This window comes from Chrysemys picta, chromosome 1 (assembly GCF_011386835.1).
Source record: "Chrysemys picta bellii isolate R12L10 chromosome 1, ASM1138683v2, whole genome shotgun sequence".
NCBI lineage: Eukaryota > Metazoa > Chordata > Testudines > Emydidae > Chrysemys > Chrysemys picta.
Window position 1 is genome coordinate 279,354,676 of NC_088791.1, and position 23,688 is coordinate 279,378,363.

Here is a 23,688-nt window from a genome sequence, read left to right on the forward strand (position 1 = left end):
CTGAGTCTCCATTGCCCTGTGCTTTATGCCATTATATACACCTGTGCAAAGTGCATGTAAAAAAGCCACGAAACCAAAATGGCAGAGATTAACAAATATATTGATTTCAATTACAACACAGAATACAAGTGTATACTTCTAACTTTATATTATTACTTTTTATTATAAATAATTGCACTGTAAGAATGATAAACAAAAGAAACAGTATTTTTCAATTCAATACTCATACAAGTATTGTGGTGCAATCTCTTTACCGTGAAAGTGCAACTTACAAATGTAGATTTTTTTTGTTACATAATTGCACTAAAAACAAAACAATGTAAAACGTTAGAACCTACAAGTCCACTCAGTCCTACTTCTCGTTCAGCCAATCGCTATGACAAAAAAGTTTGTTTACATTTCTGGGAGATAATGCTGCCAACATCTTATTTACAATGTCACCGAAAGTAAGAACACGTATTCGCATGGGACTTTTGTAGCCAGCATTGCAAAGTATTTACGTGCCAGATATGTTAAACGTTCGTACGCCCCTTCATGCTTTGGCCACCATTCCAGAGGACATGCTTCCATGCTGATGATGCTTGTTAAAAAAATAATTCATTAATTAAATTTTGACTAAACTCCTTTGGGGAGAATAGTATATCTCCTGCTCTGTTTTACCCACATTCTGCCATTTATTTAATATAATAGCAGTCTCGGGTGATGACTCAGCACATGTTCATTTTAAGGATACTTTCGCTGCAGATTTGACAAAGCACAAAGAAGGTACCAATGTGAGATTTCTAAAGATAACTACAGCACTTGGCCCAAGGTTGAAGACTCTGAAGTGCCTTCCAAAATCTGAGAGGGATGAGGTGTGGAGCATGCTTTCAGAAGTCTTAAAAGAGCAACATTCAGATGTGGAAACTACAGAACCCAAACCACCAAAAAAGGAAATCAACCTTCTGCTGGTGACATCTGACTCAGATGATGAAAATGAATGTGCATTGGTCCACACTTCTTTGGATTGTTAAAGAACAGAACCCATCATCAGCATGGGTGCATGTCCTCTGGAATAGTGGTTGAAGCATAAAGGGACATTGAATCTTTAGCGCATCTGGCATACAAGTATCTTGCGACGTCGGCTACAACAGTGCCATGAGAACACCTCTTCTCACTTTCAGGTGACATTGTGAAGAAGAAGTGGGAAGCATTATCTCCTGGAAATGTAAACAAACTTGTTTGTCTGAGTGATTGGTTGAACAAGAAATAGGACTGAGTGGACTTGTAGGCTCTGTTTTGAATTGTTTTATTTTTGAATGCAGTTATTTTTTATACATAATTCTACATTGGTAAGTTCAACTTTTCATGATAAAGAAATTCCACTACAGTACTTGTAATGGGGGAATTGTAAAATACTATTTCTTTTGTTTTTTACAGTGCAAATATTTGTCATCAAAAATAAAGTGAGGAGTGTACGCTTTGTATTCTGTGTTATAATTAAAATCAATATATTTGATAATGTAGAAGCATCCAAAATATTTATATAAATAGTATTCTATTATTGCTTAACAGTGCGATTAATTGCACAATTAATTTTTTTAATCATGTGATTAATCACGATTATTTTTTAAATCGTTTAACAGTCCTAATATAATATGGTGCTTTAATAGGGCCAATTTCACAACGCTAAAAAACAGTTATGAGTTAAATCAGTTGGGAGGATGAATTTGATCAGAAAAGTGTGAACAATAATTGGGAATCATTTAAGAACACCTTACTAGATACCCAGAAAGATACTGAGACTTTTAATGATGTGTTTGCAATGGTACTAAGAAGGCTGAAATTTCTGTATACCAAACCCAGAACCTTGTTGAAAACTATTTAATGTTAGGCAGTGTGACAGGGTCATGTTAACGCCTTTGACTCTTTGGGCCTATATATTCCATCTAAGTTAATACAACAGCAGGGCTGCAGCTCCACTCAACCATATCCTGTCTCATACGTCACATCATGTGGGTCCTCTCCATTCATTATTATTTGTATGCTTTCTCTTTTTCGAGGTTGGGTACAAGAGAATTAAATAAGTAGTACATTATAAATTGATTTATTTAGTAATACGTTCAATAAAGTTCTGTCAGTTGTTTTCTGTCAATTCTTATTTTATATCAGGAAGTATAATTGGTTCAGGTTCACATATATTGTTAAACTTGGCATGGTGTGGCTCAGTAGGGGAGGTGCAGAGGTGACTGTGTCTGTGCTCTGTAACCTAGAATCGTATGCAGGCCGCCCCAAATTATGCTTGCTGCCAACCATTTCAAGGGGACACCATGATATCTAAGAATCGGTGTGGTATAGGGATGCTTTCCTAGTCTTGCCCTCTTTTACCTGGCAATAACAGCAGGATATAGTAGTGGAATAGCTTTGGATACAGATCAGATTTAGTATCTGAAAATATAAAATCTTTGGTATGTGTATATGGAAAAGCAGAAATAGTTACTATAACTCTTTTATACACTTAAAGAGAAGTTGCAACCAGAGAAAAGTAAACATTCTTGTGGTTTTGTTTTTGTTTTTATTATTTATGGCATCTGTTTTTTCCTGCTTTAACATATAATTGTGAAATTACTTTATTGACTTCAGTAGGAATTTTGCCTGTGTTGGGTATGCATAGTTAAGTCCTGTGTATGGTGCTGCGGAACTGTCAATAATGTCACTGGAATATTGTTGTTACTGGAGTCAACTTTTGCTTTGAAAAGGTTGTATCACTGTTTATCAATAATCACCATATGTTATCTTTAGCATTTTCATTTTGGTAGAATATTTGTACATTGTGATTGCTTTTTATTAATTGAGCATATCTTTGATATATTGGGCTAAATTCTGCCCTCAGTTACTCTGATACCATCCTGTTGATTTAGATGATTTTCATAGGTTTGGCGGAGTGGAAGAATTTTATTAATTTTATGTGACACACACCATTTTTAACAGCACTAGATATGAAAAATATCCACAGTTTTAATTTGAAGTAGTCACACAAAATGTTTGTAAAAGGAGAGGATTGTTTTTGTACCATACTTCCATTTTGCTCAAGGAATGACTGGGAGCACACACTCATGTGGAGGATCAATAATTCTGATGGCAGATATTTTTACTTTTAGCAAAGGGCTTGTACTCAGATCTGAAACTCGTCAAACTTTGAAATCCAAGGTTTTGGATCTTCATAGGCATTTTACATCTATCCCTAATCTCTAAGACCTGCTTTCTGAATTTTGGTATCACAAATAGCTCACCACAATGGGCTAAATTAAGTATAGCATCATTAACTATTTGTTAAAGTTCTGGCTCAGTGTTGGATATTTATTAAGACACTAAGGGCCCAATCCTGTTTCCAGTGAAGTCAGTTTTGTCTTCTGAAGTGGATCAAAGCAATTTTAAGATTTATAGATCTGCACTAAACAAGGCACACTTATAAAAAGTATAGAGATGTTCTATTTCTTAATTTCTTCTGTGACAACTCACTTTTCCATGTATTTTGTTGCAAAAAATCCTGTATAAATAGCAACTTATACAGTTTTGTCAATAATAAGAATTTACAGTGCAAAAATAGTAACAAGATAATGAAAGTTAATTTTTCAATAACCTAAAGACCAAATTTTACAATTAACATTAGCATAATTATGTTAACCTCATATTTATTCTTTGACTTTTACAGATTTAATAATATTTTTCTTTAGCTGAAAGAAATGATATACTTTTTCAGTATCCCTGAAATAACAATGGTTTTGCTAAGCCACTGTTACGTACATTAGTTGGTTCTTTAAACTGAAAAAAATATGTTGCTGTCTTGTGCTTCCAGTGATGATAGGAAAAGATGCATTGTTTTCTCTCTATCACCATCTAGAAGTCTGTGATTAAGATTAGACAATTGGTGGCATTTCAACACTTCCTTTCTTTTGTGTTTCACAGGTTGTCAGCAGCCGGCCATCCCCTGACACCTCAATGTGATATGGATTCCAGTAGCTCTGAGGAGTTCTATCAGGCAGTGCACCATGCTGAACAAACTTTCAGAAAGATGGAAAGCTACTTGAAGCAACAGCAACTCTGTGATGTTATCCTGATTGCTGGGAACCGTAGGATACCTGCACATAGGTAGGGCATAAAAACATGGTGTTGAAACAATTAAAATAAACATCCGGATTATCTATCAACCTGCACCTTGAAAAGTCACTTATGCATGTGCAAAATCGATGCAAAACTACCATTCTGATTTTACTGTTTTAAATCCACACAAAACTAATGACAGGTTTCAGAGTAGCAGCCATGTTAGTCTGTATCCGCAAAAAGAACAGGAGTACTTGTGGCACCTTAGAGACTAACAAATTTATTAGAGCATAAGCTTTTGTGGACTACAGCCCACTAAGTTTGCTCAAGTGAGGATGTTCACAGAAGTCAGTATCTGCAGATCAGTCCTTATAGGTGCCTTTCCCCCAGTATGTAACATTTATGCTTATGATTAGTTACAACAGATTTATAAATTTTAAAACAATTATTTAAACCAAAAAATGAACATAAAATAATTATTCTCAATACTGCCCTTCTCCTAAACTGTTAACCTGCATAGGCAGAAAGTATGCATTAAAAATAAAAATGTTACTAACTCATTTTAATCACAATTATGCATGTAAATATATATTGCCATTGCAGTTTGTAAAAAAAATACAAAATTAAATGCATTGCAAAGGGTCATCTTGGTATGAGGCAGCAGACCTACATGATGCTTTTCTTAGGTTATGGCTTTCATTTGCACCTGAAAATACAGCCTCTTCATTGAGGGCCTGATTTCAGAAATGACCTCTGGTTCTGTGACAGTAAAATGGCTCTCATGGTGGGGGGAAATATTGGGCATGAGAACCCTCTGAAAAGCAGACCCTAGGGGTTCTCAAACTTCATTGCATTGCAACCCCCTTCTGACAACAAAAATTACTACACGACCCCAGGAGGAGGGAACCAAAGCCTGAGGCCGTCCGAGCCTCGCTCTCCTGGGTGAGGGGCCAAAAACGAAGCCTGAGCCCCGCCGCCTAGGACTGAAGCCCAAGGGCTTCAGCTTCGGCCCCAGGTGCTGGGGCTCAATCTTTGGCTTTGGCCACAGGCCCCTGCAAGTCTGATGCCAGCCCTGGAGATCCCATTAAAATGGGGTCATGACCCACTTTGGGATCATGACTCACAGTTTGAAAGCCACTGCCCTAGTGTATTTCTGTTTCAGACTGTATTTATTCAGACTGTAACCAACCTGTGGTATTTGTGGGCCATTGCAAGGAATGCCTCATCACTTTAAACTGTCATGGGCACAGGTACAGGTTGTGCGGAGTTGCCGTGCACTGGTGTTATTGTCTCCTTATGCAGTGCAAAAAAGCTGTGAATTATACTATTCATACTGAGAAAAATGAAAGAACCATGCAAGGAATATGCAAGACTGGGAAAGTCAGAGCAATGATTGTCAAAGTATTAAGGAAAAAATATTCTTTCCATGTAGGTTTTTATTTTACCACCATAACCATAGTATCTGAGTAAATGAGATGCTGAACAAATGCAAGGGACTGAGGGCTGGTCTACACTGGGGGGGGAGGGGATCGAGCTAAGATATGCAACTTCTGCTACGTGAATAATGTAGCTGAAGTGGAAGTATCTTAGATTGACTTACCTGGGGTCCACACGGCGCGGGATCGACAGGTAGTGAAGACGGCGCGGGATCGTGGGTAGTAAAGACGTACCATAAGATGCAAGGTACCTATCAATGATGATGCAGAAATAGACTCTCCATTTAGGTCCCCATTAGCAATTGTAGAAGTGACTCAGAACTCTCCATCCCCTGCTCAGTGCTCTTTCACCTTTCTATGCCCATGCTTTAGCATACTCTTAAAATCTGGTTCCTGTTCTTCTAACCTCCAATATCTGCACAAGCCCATTTGCCAGTTGCAAGCAAACTCCTCAAAAATTTTATCTACTGAACTGACAATCCCACTGTCTCTCATTATCCTTCCTGTTACCTGGCTCAACTCCAGCATTCCTGTTCACCAGACATTCTGAGCCGATGTGGTAGTGTTCAGACATAGCTGGGTGGTCCAGACTCCTTTCACATGTAGGTATGAGTTCCACATGGGGAGAGGAGGATCATAGATGAATCTTCACATCTCGTCTGTGTGAATTGGATTTCAGTCCTCTGGGATGGGCTCATACCTAGATCCTGACCCAGAAGAATACTTAAGAACTGGTTATCATTTACACTAAGACCCCACTAATTTACACCCACCTCAAGACCCCTTTTCACTATCAGCAGTGTAAAAGGGTTTTAGAGTAAATGAGAATTAGGCCCTTGAGCCTTTATGGTTATTACTTTTCTAAAAGTTAATCGGTTTGTGCCTAACTGTCCAACTTTCACACATGGATAACATGGGTGGGAAAAAATCTCATCTAATACTTAACACACATTATTAGATTGGATTAAACAACAAAAAAATATATTAGGTACATATACCATATTTTCTCATTTTTTTCCATGATATAAGTTGAATTGTTTAAGGTATATCTGTGATCCAAGACACCCTGTATTCACACCCCACACACTACTGCAATAATTTTGTACAGAATATGCCTTGTGAAGTATCATTTGAAAACTGATAACACACTGGGCAATAATATCATTGTAAAATATATGTAGCCATGCTGCATGTAAAAGTACGGATGGTCACTAGTACTGTGTTTTATAGACTCATAGACTCATAGACTTTAAGGTCAGAAGGGACCATTATGATCATCTAGTCTGACCTCCTGCATGATGCAGGCCACAAAAGCTGACTCACCCCCTTTCCCTTGACTCAGCTGTTGAAGTCCCCAAATCCTGTGATTTAAAGACTTCAAGTCGCAGAGAATCCTCCAGCTAGCGACCCCCACCCCATGCTGCGGAGGAAGGCGAAAAACCTCCAGGGTCTCTGCCAATCTACCCTGGAGGAAAATTCCTTCCCGACCCCAAATATGGCGATCAGTAGAACCCCGAGCATGCAGGCAAGATTCTCATGCCCAATATTTCCCCCCACCATGAGAGCCATTTTAAAGTCTGTGACCTAAAAAGTGTTTAAACCAGGCATGTCAGGGGGAGTTGATAAACAAAGGAAGGAGGCCGACACCTCGGACCAGGTGTGCTCCCTTTTCAATAGACCACAATTTCTCAAACTGGGGTCCGTGGACCCCTGGTGGTCCCAAGGGTACTCCAGGATGTCTGCGGGCCCTGCTGATCAACTCCTCCCCCCTCCCTCCCTCAACTCCTAACCCTCCCTCCCAGGGCCTCCTTCAAGCCAGGGAGCAGGTGTTCCCTGGCCTGAAGAAGCTGTTCCCCAGCCTGAAGGAGGCCCTGGGAGGGAGGGGAAGGAGTGGAGAACCTGAGACTGCACCACTCCTAGAAGCGGCCAGCACGTCCCTGCGGCCTGGGGGCGGGGGGAGGAAAGGGGGTCTCCATGCACTGCCCCCGGCCCGAGCGTCAACACCGCAGCTCCCATTGGCCAGGAACTGTGACCAATGGGAGCTGCAGGGGCAGTTCCTGCAGGCAGGGACAGCGTGCGGAGACCTCCTGGCCCCCCACCTAGGAGTCGCTGCCAGAGGGATGTGCCAATTGCTTTCAGGAGTCACCCGAGGTAAGTGCCATCCCCCTCACCCCTTCCCACACCCCAACCCCCTGCCCCAGCCTTGAGCCCCCTCCAGCACCTAACTCCCTCCTGCACTCCCTCCTTGAACCAAACTCCCTCCCAGAGCCCAAACCCCCTCCCACACCCAAATTCTCAGCCTATACCCTGCTCCCTTCTGTACCCAAACTCCCAGCCCACAGTCTGTAGCCCATGGGGGGTGGGTCAAGGGCTGAGCTGGGGTGTTTGGGGGTCCCCAAAAATTTAAATAAAAATGCGGGCCCTCAGGTTCCTAAAGTTTGAAAACCACTGCAATTTGTATTGCACTATTCATTTGTATCGGAGGTTGCAGGAGGAAGGGATAATTTGCATATGTAAGCAGAGTCAGGATGAGCTCTACCCTGACATCTGGTGGTGAATTATGGCGAGTGTGGAAAAGAACTCCAGGGGCTGATCTGGTTTGCATAGGCACACCCACTCGCCTGGCATGAAACAACAGCAACTCAAAGTGGTTACTTTGGCTGGTGTGGGATCCCCAGTCTCTCTGTTATTGGGGCAGGAATAATAAAGTTTTGTTACCCTGATTCTGTGAATCAAGGCCAGTGGAACTGTTGTATGACAGAAGGACTGAGTGAGTCCTTCACCATTACCTAAGTAGCACTTGCTTGACAAGGGGCATGGGTTACAAAACCCAGGTAATGGAGAGAGGATGTGAACAGGTATTTATATCTGATGGTATGGGCCCTCTTTGAGGGTTTGAAACACCAATTGCACTACTTCCTCTCTCCACTGTTAAATGTCAGAGCTAACTTTGATTCCATTAGGAGTCTATTTACAGGCTGCTGAGCTGAATTCACTTTGGGCCAATGGTGCACTAGCACTGGGGCTCCCCTACTATGAGCTGAAATTGCTAAGAGCTGAAATCACAAAAGAGCTAAAGTTATTAAGAGCTGAGCTCGCTGAGACTGTGTTAACTAGTGGGGGAGCCTGAAGCTATATTGCTAAGCGGCTGGCGGAGCTGCTAGCAGAGTGGAGCCTCACGGGACGGTTGGAGCTGAGCGACTCACAGGTCGGTGAGCAGGGTGGAGTGGCTGGAGAAGCAGCGAGCAGAGCGGAGCCTTGTGGGAGTGGCCCAAGGAACGGCTGAAGTGGAGCAGAGCTGAGCGGCTCACAGGTTGGCGAGCAGAGCGGAGCAGCTGCCAGAGCAGTTCGTGGACGGCGGGAGCGGCTCACGGGACAGCTGGTGGAGTGGAGCGGCTCGTGGAGAAGGCTGCGGCAGAACCCCACGGAGAGGCAGCCGGTCGGCCTCGGATCACGTAAGGTGCCCCTTAACACCCTGCTTGCCCCCCCCCGGCTTGAACTCTGGGGCTGCACTGACCAGGGACAGAGACTTTGGGGGGTTGTTGGACTTTTGGGACTTTGGCGATCCTTGTGTTGCTGGACCCAAGAGACTTTCGGGTTGTTGGATTTTTGGGACTTTGGTGATTCTTGGGTTGCTGGTTTCAAGAACCAAAGGGAAAGGACACAGCCCAATTTGCTGGGGTGGGTTTTTTTGCTCATGAAGCCTGTTTGTGGTGTTTTTCCAATTTAATGCTGATGTTGTTTACCTCATGTTATTAAACATTTTCTGTTACACTCAGACTCCGTGCTTGCGAGAGGGGAAGTATTGCCTCTTAGAGGCGCCCAGGGGGTGGTATGTAATTGTCCCAGGTCACTGGGTGGGGGCTCGAGCCGGTTTTGCATTGTGTTATTGCAACGGAACCCCTAGATACAGAACCCGGCCCTTGTTGCTGCCAACTTAGATGGGCAGAAGGGTTACACATAGTAGCAACTACAGGTGGGGAGAAACCAGCATGGAGCCTTATCTTTCAGACCTCCTGGCTCCTTTACTCAGCATGAACTAATTAACTATATCTGGGAGTACCCTTCACAATTATACATTTAAAAAGTTCACAGAACTATAAAGAGAGGGGGAGCAAACCTCTAAGTTATCCTTCACTTTAAGGAGACAAACCAAGCAATTTGATTTTAGTGATGGGTCCTAGCCAGGCCAGCCAGTAAAAGGCTGCAAAGGAGACTGTGGGTAAGAGAAAAAACATCTTGAACAAAGACTTTCTTGCTAAATTAAGCTTTAGACTTTTAGATGAGTGTTTTCATTTTCACTTGCTGATAGCCATCTCTGCCTTTATTTTCTTTTTCCTGGTATCACTTAATCCATACTTTTGTTGTTAATAAACTTGCTTTCATTATATATCATCGGTGCTGGGTAAGTTCAGTAAAGTGTGCGCTTCTGGTATTGGAATATTATTGTACTGTCTCTGTAGAGGCAGCGAACCTAATAAATTTCTGTTAGGTTCCAGTGAGCGGTGACTGGACCCTGCAGGGAGGGCACATTCAGGGCTGGAAGGGTACTAAGGTCTGCTTGCAAGGAGTATCCAAGTTGGGCAAATCCAGGGTAAAGCTTGTGGGCTCCTGTCAGGCTGTTGGGTCTGGAGCTCTGAACCAAACTGAATACTCACAAGACACCTAAGGTTACAATGCAGGTGTTGACTGAACCCCTTCCTGGCCTGGGTGAACCCCAAATGTCACAACATTCCATGCATTTTCTTGACAATTTTAAATGCTTCAATAGATGACAAAGACGGATTGACAGAGGAGTCTGTCACTAGAAGGTCTTTAGTTAGTTCAGTACCATCTTCTACTTGTTTTTATTTTGAAGACAGATGTGCATATTTGTATTCATACTTACCAGTGGTAAATTTGATTTCACATGTGTCATCCCAATTCTGCAGCATATCTAAATCCCTTTGGAACTGGGAAAGTACTCTAATAAATATAAGATTGACCATGAAATAAAAACCAAATCTTGTTTAGATTTACCAGGAAAGCTTCAGACAACCTTGTATATCATTTCTGGCTTCTCAGTTGTCTGTAGTTAAAAGACCAAATCTCTTCCCCCTGAAATGAATGGCAAAAACCACTATTAAATTAAATGGGAACAGGTTCAGGCCTTCAGAAACATTTGAAACCCCTTGTTTTGTTGTACAAGATAACAGTTCAGTATTTTACAGATTCAGACAATTGCAAACCTCACTTTCTTATAGGTTTAATAGACACATTGTCTGACAATACAGTCTCATATATATATATATATATATATATATATATATATATGAGACTGTATTGTCAGACAATGTGTCTATTAAACCTATAAGAAAGTGAGGTTTGCAATTGTCTGAATCTGTATATATATATATATATATATATATACACACACAGACACTCATGTGTGCATGCACACACACATATGCACACACATTACCTTAACATACAGACTAAAACCAGTCAAACCACTAGTGATTTGTATGTTAAAATTATTTTGATACTGGTCCATATATAAGGTGAGCAGGCTGATTTGTGTATATATGCCTGTAAGAAACAGGCTTGCAGATCATGTTATGTGCTCAGTAATTGCAGAGCTTATCTCTCCAAGCCTCTAGAGTTTATAAATTCCTAAAGTGTGGTGTATATATCCCTATACCAAATAAAATGACAAACTTTTAATTAGTTTAGGTAATTTTATAACAGGTTACAAGCAGCGCTACATGCTGGATATGCTAAGTCGCAAATGTACTTTGCAACAAGTTAAAGACATATTCAGAATTATTCTTTAATAAATATTAGGTAACGTGATTGCTAGTTAGCATCTATTGTTTTTTGCCTTATAAAAAAGCAAATCAAGCCAATGCAATATACTACTGTAAAACAGACTCGTGGAGAGCCAGCATAAAATAGCATGCCTTGAATACTGAACTTTTATTCTGGCTTGTTGTGTGTTTTTAAAGTAAAAGCAATATTTTTCATCATTTCCCCCTAACTTACACATATTTATACAACCCACAATAAAACAAAACACATTATTTTCATATCTTTATTTTTTCTGATTTTTAATAAACAAAGCATCAGTGGCACTAATTGAATTCAGAATGAAAATAGGTTCTCATAGGAATGCATTACTCCAAATGAAATGAAGTAGGTAAAAAGTAATGATCCTAGCATTGATTTCTTCGTGATCTTTCTGAATTCAACCAGTGGCCACTCTAGATGAAATTCTCTGAATGGTTTTGTGATTTATTCTTGGTAACATATTTTTCCATCTTGATTATATACTATAGACTCTTTTTGAATATAACTATTCACTTGGAGGGAAAGCTCTTGCTACTGTCTAGATTCTCCAATAATAGGCCCTCATGCTGTAAGTGGCTGTCTTGTAAGTCTGCCATAGACTGAGGATGGCTTCAAGGGCTATTCTTTGGATACTGACTGTCCAAAGAGGAAAAAATATGGAGTCAAAATACAAAATCTTCTCTGCTTCGAGACATAATTGCCTGATTCTTGTTCTTGTTATAACTGCTTTTCACTGGTCTGGTTTCTCAGGCAGCTGTAAAGTTCTAACATGCATAATTGCTTTGCTGGATCAGGGCCCGAATATTTTATCTACACCTCAACTAAATGGTGGACATTTTGGCAGTGTTTTCTATCCCACCAAAAGTACCTGATGGATTTCCTGATGGATCTGCAGGGGGAGGAGAAGGCAGAGGAAGAGGAGTATCCTGGCACTCAGACTCTCCCTGGCAAATGCTGCTCAATATAATTGGCATAGTCATTGATGCTCCCTATGTAGACCACCGTTTCTGGTGCAGGGCCATAAGCACATTGCAAACCCAGGAGGATCTCTGATAGTGTGCCTTCAGTGAGTCTCTCTCCTTTGATCAGTGTTTAAGTCACTGGGTGGTGATGTCTGTAAATGGAGGAGGAAGAGAGAGAGGAAGAACATGGCAAACATCTCTCCCTATTATCATGTTCTTTCTTCCCTATTGGCTTTGCCCCCCACCCCCTTCAGAGTCAAATGAGCATTATCTCATCACAGTCCCAAACTGAGCGAAGGAAAGGGGGTGACTCACTCCAGAATCCAGCAGATCCTTTTGTTGCTGCCTAGGCCAGTGTCCTTTGTTCCTGTGAGGTTGGGTTGGGTTTGTCCCATACATGCCCTGATGAGGTGTGAACTGCCTCTCTGGTTTTGGAGAATTTTTGCCTGGGCTTATTTTAAGCTATGAAGACACATTTTCAGCCTCACAACTATATACATGAAAGTATTACCTATAACATTACTCTAACAACAATTACTATAATATCACTATAACAACAATGCTCAGTGCATCATGAGCCTTCCGAAGACACCCAACATGACAAACTTTGCATTGGATACCACAAAATCATTTTACAAAGATGAACATGGGGGTGTTGGGTGTTCCCCCGAGGTACAGCGTGTCACAGGGGCGGCTTCCATTTTCACTAGAGTGCATTGCAGATTGTTGGCATAGAGGACTAAAGAATTTGCCCCCAAGGAATTGTGGGATACTTCTGGATGACTCCTGGGACCCAAGTCAAGTAGAGCTATATCTACACTGCAAAGCCATAGGGCTTGGACCCTGGACCCCAGTTTCACTCAAGCTTGGACTCTCCAGCCCTGCAGGATTCCGGAACCCTTGGTCCAAGCCCTGAGTTACCGCAATTGTAATGTCGATGCAATGGGGCTTTGCCTTGAGCCTGGGCATGTAGACATACCCTAAGGTACCAGTAGTGTGCCAGGTGTACCACAACTAGGAGACAAGTGCTGAATGCACTTCAGCCCCTAGACCTTGTAGGTGCTAGCTCTGGTTGGTCTGAATAACCACTCAGACTTGTGGCTAAAGCGAAGGATGTCTTACTAGTGCTGGTAAGAAAGGGAAAGGTTTCAGGTACCTAGGTACAGTGGCTTAAGTAGTTATAACTGAGTGAGACAATAGTGGTTCTTATTTAGGCCCTCTGGTGGTGGTCAGGGACAGTCCAGTCAAGGGTTAGGGCTCTTCAGTACTAGTGTCTGTGTTGCTCTCCCCAGTCCAAACTTCTGTTTAAAGCAAATAGGAGCTTTAAGGTTTCTAGGCCAGGCTCAGTTAATGGTATATCTCATTGGGGCCCATCTGCACTGACTCTCTGCCCAGTCTTCATGCCCCAAACAGACTTGCACCCAGCTATAATGTCTGGCAGTCATATCCAGCTCCCGATTACAGTTCTTCAGCTTCTGCACTGCCTGCTGTGTACCCAGTTCCTGGGTGTTTCTCTCTGCATCGAGCTTCTCTGTCGCTCTTTGCTTTGAAGTATCCAATGCTTCCCCAGAAGTGCCTAATCATCACCTGGGTCGGGGTCCTTCTGTCTGGTCAGGAGAAAGGGGAGGACACTGATGGTAATCATAATTTCCTGCTTAACAGGTTAATCACAACATTATTCAAAACCATTGCAATTTAAGCAAAGCACCAGTTAGCTCCAAGGATAATGAAAAAACCCTGAACCAAATCCTGCAATGGTCCCATGGATCAAGAATAAAATAAAATAAAAAATAATTTCCCCCTTAAATAACTGAGAATGTTTGATAAAACTCCAAGCACTTTAGTGCATGTTTCTGAATACCAAATGTGGAAGACAGACAGTAAATAAGCTTCCTATAATCAATTCTGTTAAAAAGCTGCAAATAAGTCTAAGCAAAATCAATACTAGTGATAGACCTTTTGAATTTGCCAAGGAAAGGTCATTAAAAGCTTTAATCAAAACTGCTTCAATGCAGTGGCCAGCTCTAAATGCAGACTGAAAAGGGTAAGCCTAGTCATGATTGTGAAGAAATTACCGAATTTGACTAAGAACAATGCACTCAAACTATACAAAAACACACACAATTAAGGAAATTGGATGGGAAGAATTTACAATTAAGATAGGATTCACTAATCCACATTTAAATTCAAATAGGAAGGTCCTTGAAACCAAAAAGGAGGGATTACAGTAAAAGGAACAAACTCCTGTAATGCTCAGGGAAGACAATCAGACCCTCAAGAGTAACTTTTGACTTTCATAGTATGTGGTAAATATAATTTTCTTGATTAAAGGAAATTAATTAAATTAAGGGAAAGTCAAGAACTGTTTTTAGGAAAGGGGGTCGTTAGTCTTATGTCTCAAACTGAGGGATGTGCTGGCCACCCCTTACCGCAGCCCCCATTGGCCTGGAACAGTGAACCGCAGCCAGTGGGAGCAGCGATCAGCCGAACCTGCGGATGCAGCAGGTAAACAAACCGTCCCAGCCAGCCAGGGGCTTTCCCTGACGGGCCGTGTGCTGAAGGTTGCCAATCCCTGGAATAAAGCTTCCTATTTACATAGCCTTTAATCTTCAAGTCTATCTTAATTTGTTTTTCTTTACTCTAAACTTCTATTTACTTTCTACAGTATATTCACAGAGCAATATACTTGTGATTTTTCATATATTAAAGGTGTAACTCTTGCATTGGGGATAGCTGTGATGATTGAGTGGAAAAAGGATGGAAGGAAGAACTTGCTGAGTTGAGCTTAAAAAGGGAATCTTTCTGAGTCACGATGAACAACAATCAGTATCCTCATCGCTCAGGCCCATTACTAGGGCATCATTTTCTACTAAGTGCTCTCACTGGGCCCTCACATCTACTGCATGCTTAGATCTTGCCTTTACTTCATGCACAACATCTCTGAGATCCAATTTTTCCTCTTTATCCATACAGTGATAATGCTTCTGTTGGCCTTCATCACCTCATGTGTTGACAATGGTGATCTTTTCTTTTGTGGCCTTGACAAATGCTATTTTGTCTCACTTATCCACTCGACTCAACACATTCAGCTAGCAAATTGGACTGAAAATCAACTGCAATAAGACAGATATCATGTCAGTATGGATAGAGGGTTATGTTCTCAGCAATGTAGACACATTCACATACTTGGGCAGCAACATCAGCCAGGATGGTGGAACAAGCCAGGACAACAAAATCAATAAAACTAGAAACACCTTCAGGAGCTTAAATACAATCTGGAAATCTTCAAAATACAACACCAAAACCAAACTCAAGATTTATCAGAGCTGCGTACTTTCAACACTACTTTATAGTGCAGAATGCTGGGAAATGAGAAAGTATGACATGTCCAAACTGTCTTCATTCCATACAACCTGCCTCAGAAAAATCCTCTGTATCTTTTTTGGCCCAGAACAATCTCAAACCAAGATCTATTGGCACAGTGCAGCGAAGAGGATCTGAGCACTGTCATTGCCAGGAGGCATTGGAGATGGATCAGTCATGTGCTTCGGATGGAAACTGATTCCATCACCAGAGTAGCAATAAGATGGACACCTGAACACAAGCGAAAACGAGGCTGCTCAAAAACAACATGGTGAAGAGCTGTGGAAGCCGAGCTGAAAAACCTGGGGCACAGCTGGGGAACCACTGAAAGATTTGCCAAACACAGACAGGAGTGGAGGAGCTTCATCACTGCCCGAAACGCCAGAGGTGTAATAGGAAGATGATGATGATGATGATCCACTCACTTGTTGTTTCAGCTGTCTCACCCTCTCTTTGCATGCTTCCACTGGCTCTCCTTTCTCTATCACATCAAATGCCAAAGACTACTTTTCATTTTTAAGGCCTGTCTCCACCTTAACACATCAATATCATAAGTAATAATAGGTAACTCCGACCTCCACTCTGCCAATGATGCTAGCCTTGGCTTCCCGTTTATTATATTTTCCGATAGCACTTTCTCCCTTGCTGGCCTTTATACATAGGAAAATCTCCCATAAACATCTGCAAAGCTACCTCATTGTCTTATTTCACTTCCCTCCTTAAAACTCTCCTCTGGCATGCCTAGAAAAAAAAACAAAAAACCCTCAACTGTGTACAATAGGTAAATGGTGTGTAGAGACCATAGCTTACCACACTTATCATAATTATTCATTTTATCTAGCTGTCTGGTTTTTGACCAGAAAGTCCGGTCAAAAAGGGGACCTGACAGTAGTACTGACTAGACACTCGAAGTCCGGTTACTGTGGGAGAGGCACCAGGTTATCACCCCTACTCAGTCGGGGATGTCTTCTATCTGTGTCGGGCTGCTGCAAGCAAGCAAGCAGGCAAGTCCCCCACAACCTGGTCGGGGTGGGGGGGAGAGGGGAAGAGCAGTGAGCGACGGGAAGAAGAGGAAAGAGGAACAAATGGGGAGCGAGGCCGCAGGGAAGAGACAAGGCAGGGTGGTGTCTCAGGTGAAGAGGTGGGTCAGAGGCAGGGCCTCAGGGGGGAAGAGGTGAGGTTTGGGCACATTCTGACACTCCTGCTGGAGTGTCCATTTTTTAAGTATTACAAATTGGCAACCCTATTGTTACCTTATTTTGTACTGTCTTTATTGTATTCACCTCTTATCTTACACTTTAGATTTGAAGCCCTTTTGGGCAGGGACTGTATTCTTTGTGTTTGTACAGTGTCTAGCACATTCGGACCATGATCCTTGTTTGGGCATTTAAGCACTAATACAATACAAACAATAAATGACAGGTTCTAAATGAGCCCCAGAGGACAGTACCTCAGTTTTTCATCTAATCTGAAAGGCATGTACAGAAGCAGTGTCTGCTGGCAGCATGGTAGGTTATTAGTGGACTTGGAAGAGTGTTATATATGGTACTAAATCACCTACCCTAGTTCCTATTAAACCTGAATGTTCATGGGAGTTCTCCCATCCAAGTACTGACATAATACAAACTCTTTTTAGCTTGTGGGATATAATGAAATCAAAGTAGAAGGGTGTTTTTTGGAGAGCAGGGACAAACCCTTTTTTTTTAATGTCCAGTCTACTTTCTCCTGAGCTCTGAGGCTAAGTCTACACAAAACTTTGAACTGAGCAGGACCAAGCCTCCTAGCCTGGGTCAACAGACTTGGGTTAGCAGGGCTCATGCCAGTGCTGTAAAAACAGCTGTAATAGACACACTTTGAAGTTGCGTCTCGGGCAGAAGCTTGGGCTCTGAAGCCAAGGGAGGAGGATGGGCTTCACAGGCCCAGCTCCAGTCCCAGCTACAACTTCAAAGCATTATCTACACCAGGGGTTGGCAACCTCTGGCACGTGGCTTGCCAGAGTAAGCACCCTGGTGGGCCGGGCCAGTTTGTTTACCTGCCGCATCCACAGGTTTGGCCGATTGCGACTCCCACTGGCTGCGGTTCGCTGCTCCAGGCCAATGGGGCTGTGGGAAGCGGTGCAGGCCGAGGTATGTGCTGGCCACGGCTTCCCACCACCCCCATTGACCTGGAGCGGTGAACCGCGGCCAGTGGGAGCCACGATCGGCCGAACCTGCCGACACGGCAGGTAAACAAACTGGCCCGGCCCACCAGGGTGCTTATCCTGGCGAGCCGCATGCCAAAGGTTGCCAACCCTTGATCTACACACATATTTTGAGAGCACTAGGGCAAGTTCTGCTAGCCTGAGCCTGTCAACCCAGGCCAGCAGACTCACTGCAATCTGCTGTATAGACATACCCTAGCTGACAGGCTGTTTTAGTCAAATTTTCCATACCCCTTGTCTGCGCTAGTCAAAACTGCCTGTTAGTGGGCCAGAGTGGGCAGGTTGACTTGTAAGTATTACACTGGGGGTGCTCCAGTTTATCAGTTAAATATTAGTCCACTGTATTTATTTTGCCCTTCCCCAACTTGCTGGGGATGGGGCTAGAATAACAATAAACAAACACAACAGAATTATGATCCTTTAACAGCTAGAATAGCCAGGTTTTAGAAAGTACTTATTTACTAGCCACCTGTCTCCTTACTGGCTGTTCTCCTCTTTATCCAATTTATAAAACAATTGATAGGCAAACCTGCTGCAGCTGAGAATCTCCCAACTCTCAATTGTTTATGACCCTTAGCAGCAGCACCTGATTCTATGGTGGAAGTCTCTGTGTCCAAAATGAACCCAAGGGAAGAGAAAGGCAGCCTCCCAAGATATTTTACTACCCTTTCTCAAAACACTATTAGACCACTGTGCCTTTGATAGTGGGAAAGGCATGGAATTTGTAAGATTGGCAGACAGCAACCACTCCAACAGTGATCCTCAGTGATTTTAAATGCAGGCATGTCTACTGGGGTCAGGAAGAAGTTATATTTCTGAACTTTTTTAACCAGGGTGAAATTAGGAAAAAAAGGTAGTGATATTTTCCAAGACTTCTCAATTAATAAACACCAGCCACATGAGATATTGTACATGTTGAATTGTGCAGGTGTTCAAAATATGATCATGCATGCTTTCTGGGCTTAACTCATTCTCAGTAAATGCACCCATGTGCTCTGCTGGGCTCCTGAGGTTTGCCTTCCTTTCCCAAGACTCATGCCCCACTGAGCTTCTTGAGTTTGGCTCCCCTTTGAGAGGGACTCTGATGCTCTGCTAGACTCCTTAGGATTGGCTTCTTGATGGGCGGGGGGGCGTGATGTCTCCCAAGCCATTGATGTGGTGAAATGAGCTGGCACCTTAAGTAGCTTGTGCAGATCTTTATATTATGATCCTCCTTCTCCTTACTTACTGCTCTGACATTTCTGGCTTCTTTTAATCAGATTTAGGCTGAGATGTCTTTTATTTTACCAATACTAGTTCATCATCCATGATAAAATTCACCATGATGCAAGACAAAAGAGTATTTCACAATCACCTTTATATCCTGAGAGCATTACTGTATGCAGCTTTATAAAGAAAAGTTTCACATTGTATTTTTATAATTAATATCCTTGTTAGAAAATTCTATACTAGGAGATATACATGCTACATTCACTATTTGGCTTGTTTGCTTTTACTAAATATAAGGTCACAATATTTTTTTTATTTATTTTGTATATATTTGCATATAATTTTTGATGTCCATTGGTAGCAGTAAAATGCAAAAGCTGTGTTAAACAATTTATCTTTCTTGCCTTCCTGTGAATTTGTTTACTATAATGTAATTCAGGGTAACTAGCTAATGTTTTGATTCATGTGCTGTATTTCAGGACATGTGGATGACAACTGCCTGATTTAAATTGCATGAGTGTTAGCAGTAAAAATAGCAGATGTTGGAGCAATCAAACTAATTAGTTAAAACAATGTACAACAAAATGTAAACAAAACAGGAATTGTAAGAGTACTGCATGTGAGTGGATATTCACCATTTTATAATGCAATCAACATTGTAACTTGAGGTGTACAAAAAAATTAATAAAATGTCAGATTTTTTTCTGTTTGTAAATTGTTCATGAACGGATCATTTTCCTGATTGTTTTTAAACAAGCAAGTGCAGTCACTGAATAATTCTTGATGGTTTACAGATGGCTGCAAAAACTTAAGAAGTTTTGGTTATTCAAATAGATCATGTAGCTTAGCTTTCCCCTCCCCCCCCCCATTGGAAGTATTATGTAACTAACACCATTGTGAATTTCAGATCTTGCCACTGAAATGTTAAATTCTGAATTTATTTTCAGTGAACAGTTGAGAATTCATGTGTGCAACATATGTTAGAATATAAATAGAAACCAAACTCCAAAGGTTAGCAAATACCACTAAAGGAAACTCATTTACAGTGTCAGTATTTGCTGAAAGTAAACGGCTCACTGTTAGTCATGTGTGTAGTCAAATTGAATTCAGTCATTAAATGCAGCTCCTCATGGGCATAAATGTTTACAGGATCAAGACCTTTTACATTACCTTGCTCCCTTCCCCCGCTCCACAAACAAATCTTCAAGATGCAGTTAAGGCTGTGATATAGTAATTATTTCTGCCAAAAATCTTTTTAGAACATAACATTTTAAAATAAAAAAATACCTCCCCCCCACAATACACTGAGTTTGCTTTTTTGGTTTCTTCATTTTAGAAATCAATTACATGTACTATTCAAATATTCTGCATTTAAGAAATATATTTAACCTTCATCCAGTGTCAAGAAAAAAGTTACATGAATAATGTTGTGAGGATAGTTTGGACTCCACATGCATTCTAGGAACCAAGAACAGTTCTTAAATGTTTTAGGAGAAAAAAACAATAAATCCAGTGTCACAAAAAAGGTTTTAACTATATTGTGGGGGACTTTTGTCCCCAAAATACATTCAGAAACAAAAAACATTTTTTAAAGTGTTAGGCAAAAAAAAAACAACAACCCTGAAATTGAAAGGACCAGCAGGAGTCTCATTCAGGGTGAGCCTATATGCAGTTTTCACACATCAACATCGATGTGGAGCATACAAATTCACTCACATCGCTTGTGGCTTTTCTGGGCAGCTGACCTTGGGCAAATGTGGCAGTGTCCACTGCTAGGTTTGCTAGGTGCTCCTTTTGTGGCTGGTTTTTGATGGTAGCCAAGGGATGAGAATGCTGCTTTAATAAGCATGGTGGGATGATAGGCATCAAGTATTTTTCTCTTTATATGTGCATCTATAAGTCATTCTTCTAGATTATTAAGGAACAAGTGCCTTCTTTGTCTTGGTTGAATGTGCTGTCAAACAGGATTGTTGTGAAACCAAGTGATGAAACTTACAATGCCAGTAACATCAAACATGTTGAAGAAAAAGAACCATTGGCTCCCTATTTATCTTGCACCTACAGAAGCACATTATTTCAAGATGGTCTATGTTATCAGCACCACTTTTAGTGTCATTGTAGTGGAGAATTATGTAGGGTTTCTTTTTTGTCTCCTTTTAAAACCATGTTATGATGCATCGTCAATAGCATTATTACTGACTTGCCCTTCTTTGGAATGCAGGAAACAAGGGTTGAGTGGTCCAGCAAACCCCAACACTGATGACAGTTTTCTGTGCTGTAATGAGGATGCATCTCACTGAGATGCATATCTGGCTTGTTTTGTCATATTGTTAGAACATAGGTGAAATTTTCATTGAGGAGATCTTCAGCAAGCTGAAACTGGTTTAAGAAGTTATCCCCAACTGTTTCTTCCCATCTTAGACCAGGGTTGAACGCAAGCTCCTCATTGTCTGAAGACAAGCTTGGTGAACAAATCAATGGAAACATGGTCTTCCTTCTCACAGCAACTCTTGACACGATCTGGCACAAAGTCACTATCATCTAATACATTGTCATCACACAACAACTGGCTTTCAGAGTTCTGAATAATTTTTATAAGATCAGAAGCAGAATAACGTGTCCTTTTGTTCACCATCTTGAATTATACAACACAGAAAATCCCCTCAAGAGTCTTCTGCATTTTCAGTGTTTGGAGCACAATTCCTAGACAGAAAATCCCCTCAGGAATGTTAGGCAAAGGAAGATAGGCATCCTCAACACAGAGTCAACTGGTGCTAACAAGGCTGGTTTTGAAGGGACCAACATCCGTGGAGTACCTTCTATCATAGGGTGAGACTGTATTCTGCTACCACTGTCACTGCTATTAGTAATTAGCATATGCTATTAGAATACAGGATAGAGCCATTAAAAATACAGGGTAACAGTTCAACATGTCTGAGGTACAATTGTTCTTTTTTTGATAGAGACAAATGTTTTTTATACTTTTTTTTCTGAGTTGTGTACATGTGCCTAGGTGAGAATGCCTTCCTTAAAACAGTGTAGTGGAAGGCCACTAGTTCAGGAGCTATCACATCATATTTGCTTGTGAGGTACAACATTACCCCACAAACATGAATGAGGATTAAATAGTTTCTTTTTGAAACACCTTAATACTCAGAGCCAGCCTTTTAATGTTCAGCATAGCGTAGGGGTAAGGGGGAAACACAAAGGTGACTTTTAGCCACCTTCCAATTGTCTGATCTTGTGGCTGCCAGTCTGGTCCCGATGTGCAATGTAGAGCAGAATCACAGCTGCTTAAAGTTGTGTCAGCTGCTAACAGCCCCAAAGGATCCATTTCAGTAGCTAAGGATCACTAATCATTAAGGATGTCCCAGCTATGCCTCCTACTTCTGGACATGTCTCATCTACCAGGATCGAGGAGCAGGGCTGCATTAGAGCTGTACTAACTCAAAGCTACCTGGGGACTCATTGAACAGAGAAAGCCTGAGTGGGTTTGGTTAAGCTCTACTTTTCATGTCTAAATAATACAAAGTAGTTGTAGCAGGGCTGATAATCTATCCCATAGAGTTATAGTGTTTCATATGAAGCTTTGCATAAGGATAGTTTGAGACTGAAAGCTTAATTACAAAAGTTTTGTGATTTTGTGATGGATGAGGGCCTGCTATATAATCCAAGAATAGCGAAATGTTAGAATTGTATTAACACTGTAAGGACCTGGTGAGTGAGGTGAGATTACTGTATTATTACAGACGATTATTAGAATTTACATTATTATGAATGTATTGATCTAACTTAATATGGGGTTGCTGGAAGAACAAACAGGAAAGCAACATAATAGAACTAGATAATCACATTTGAAAGACAATGAAGAAGGCTAGATAGGCTCTCTGAAGCTAATCTTGGCTCTGATAAAGATTAAAATCTTGTTCCTGGCCTGGCAAAACCTAGAGATGAAAAGGACAATAAACAGTTTCCTTCCTTTCCTGAGAGAGATGTTGAAGTCAGTTGTTAGGGATTGTCCACAGAAAGAGAATCTGCAGAGAGAGAGTCTGAAGAAATTGGCCCTTCCCTCAGATTAGATCCAGGGAATGGTAAACCTTAGGGAGAGACAGATATGTGTACAGACTGCTTTAAGATCCGTTTTCTGTTAAATACCTTGGTCCTAAATGAAGAATACATTGCTATAAGAAGACTGACTGCTCACTGGTTGCCACTGTCATTTCTCCTGGAGGGAACAGAATGGCACTGAAGGTAAGTAAGAACTGCTGAGGTAATCATGGTTGATCATGGGGGACTGCAGCCGAGGGTCTAGTATGGGAGTGGGACTCCACTTTTTAGGGAGGTGATGTGTGAGGCTCAAGATTAGAAGGAGATGCACTTCAAAGCAGGAGGTACTGTCAGCTAGTAACTATCACACTTCACTTTAGCAGTCCCAACGGTAAATTTTAAGTGCTTCTTCAAGTCCTTGCTCATGTTGATTCTATTCTAGGTGTATGCGGGTCAGTGTGCACAGTTGTTGGAGACTTTTGCCTTAGCGGTATCCGTAGGGCCAGCTGTGGTGACCTCTGGAGTGTCACGCTCACGCAGTGGTATATCAGGTGCTGCCAGC

General features: G+C 41.5%; 1 protein-coding gene across 1 annotated transcript in view; it reads left to right on the top strand.

Moving 5' to 3' along the window:
* KLHL1 (kelch like family member 1) overlaps positions 1 to 23,688 on the top strand; it is a 433,580-nt gene that overhangs the window by 125,157 nt on the left and 284,735 nt on the right. Inside the window, exon 2 of the mRNA XM_065581135.1 lies at positions 3,949 to 4,131. Coding sequence (XP_065437207.1) covers positions 3,949 to 4,131 — 183 coding nt within the window. The remainder of the gene's footprint in view (positions 1 to 3,948; positions 4,132 to 23,688) is intronic.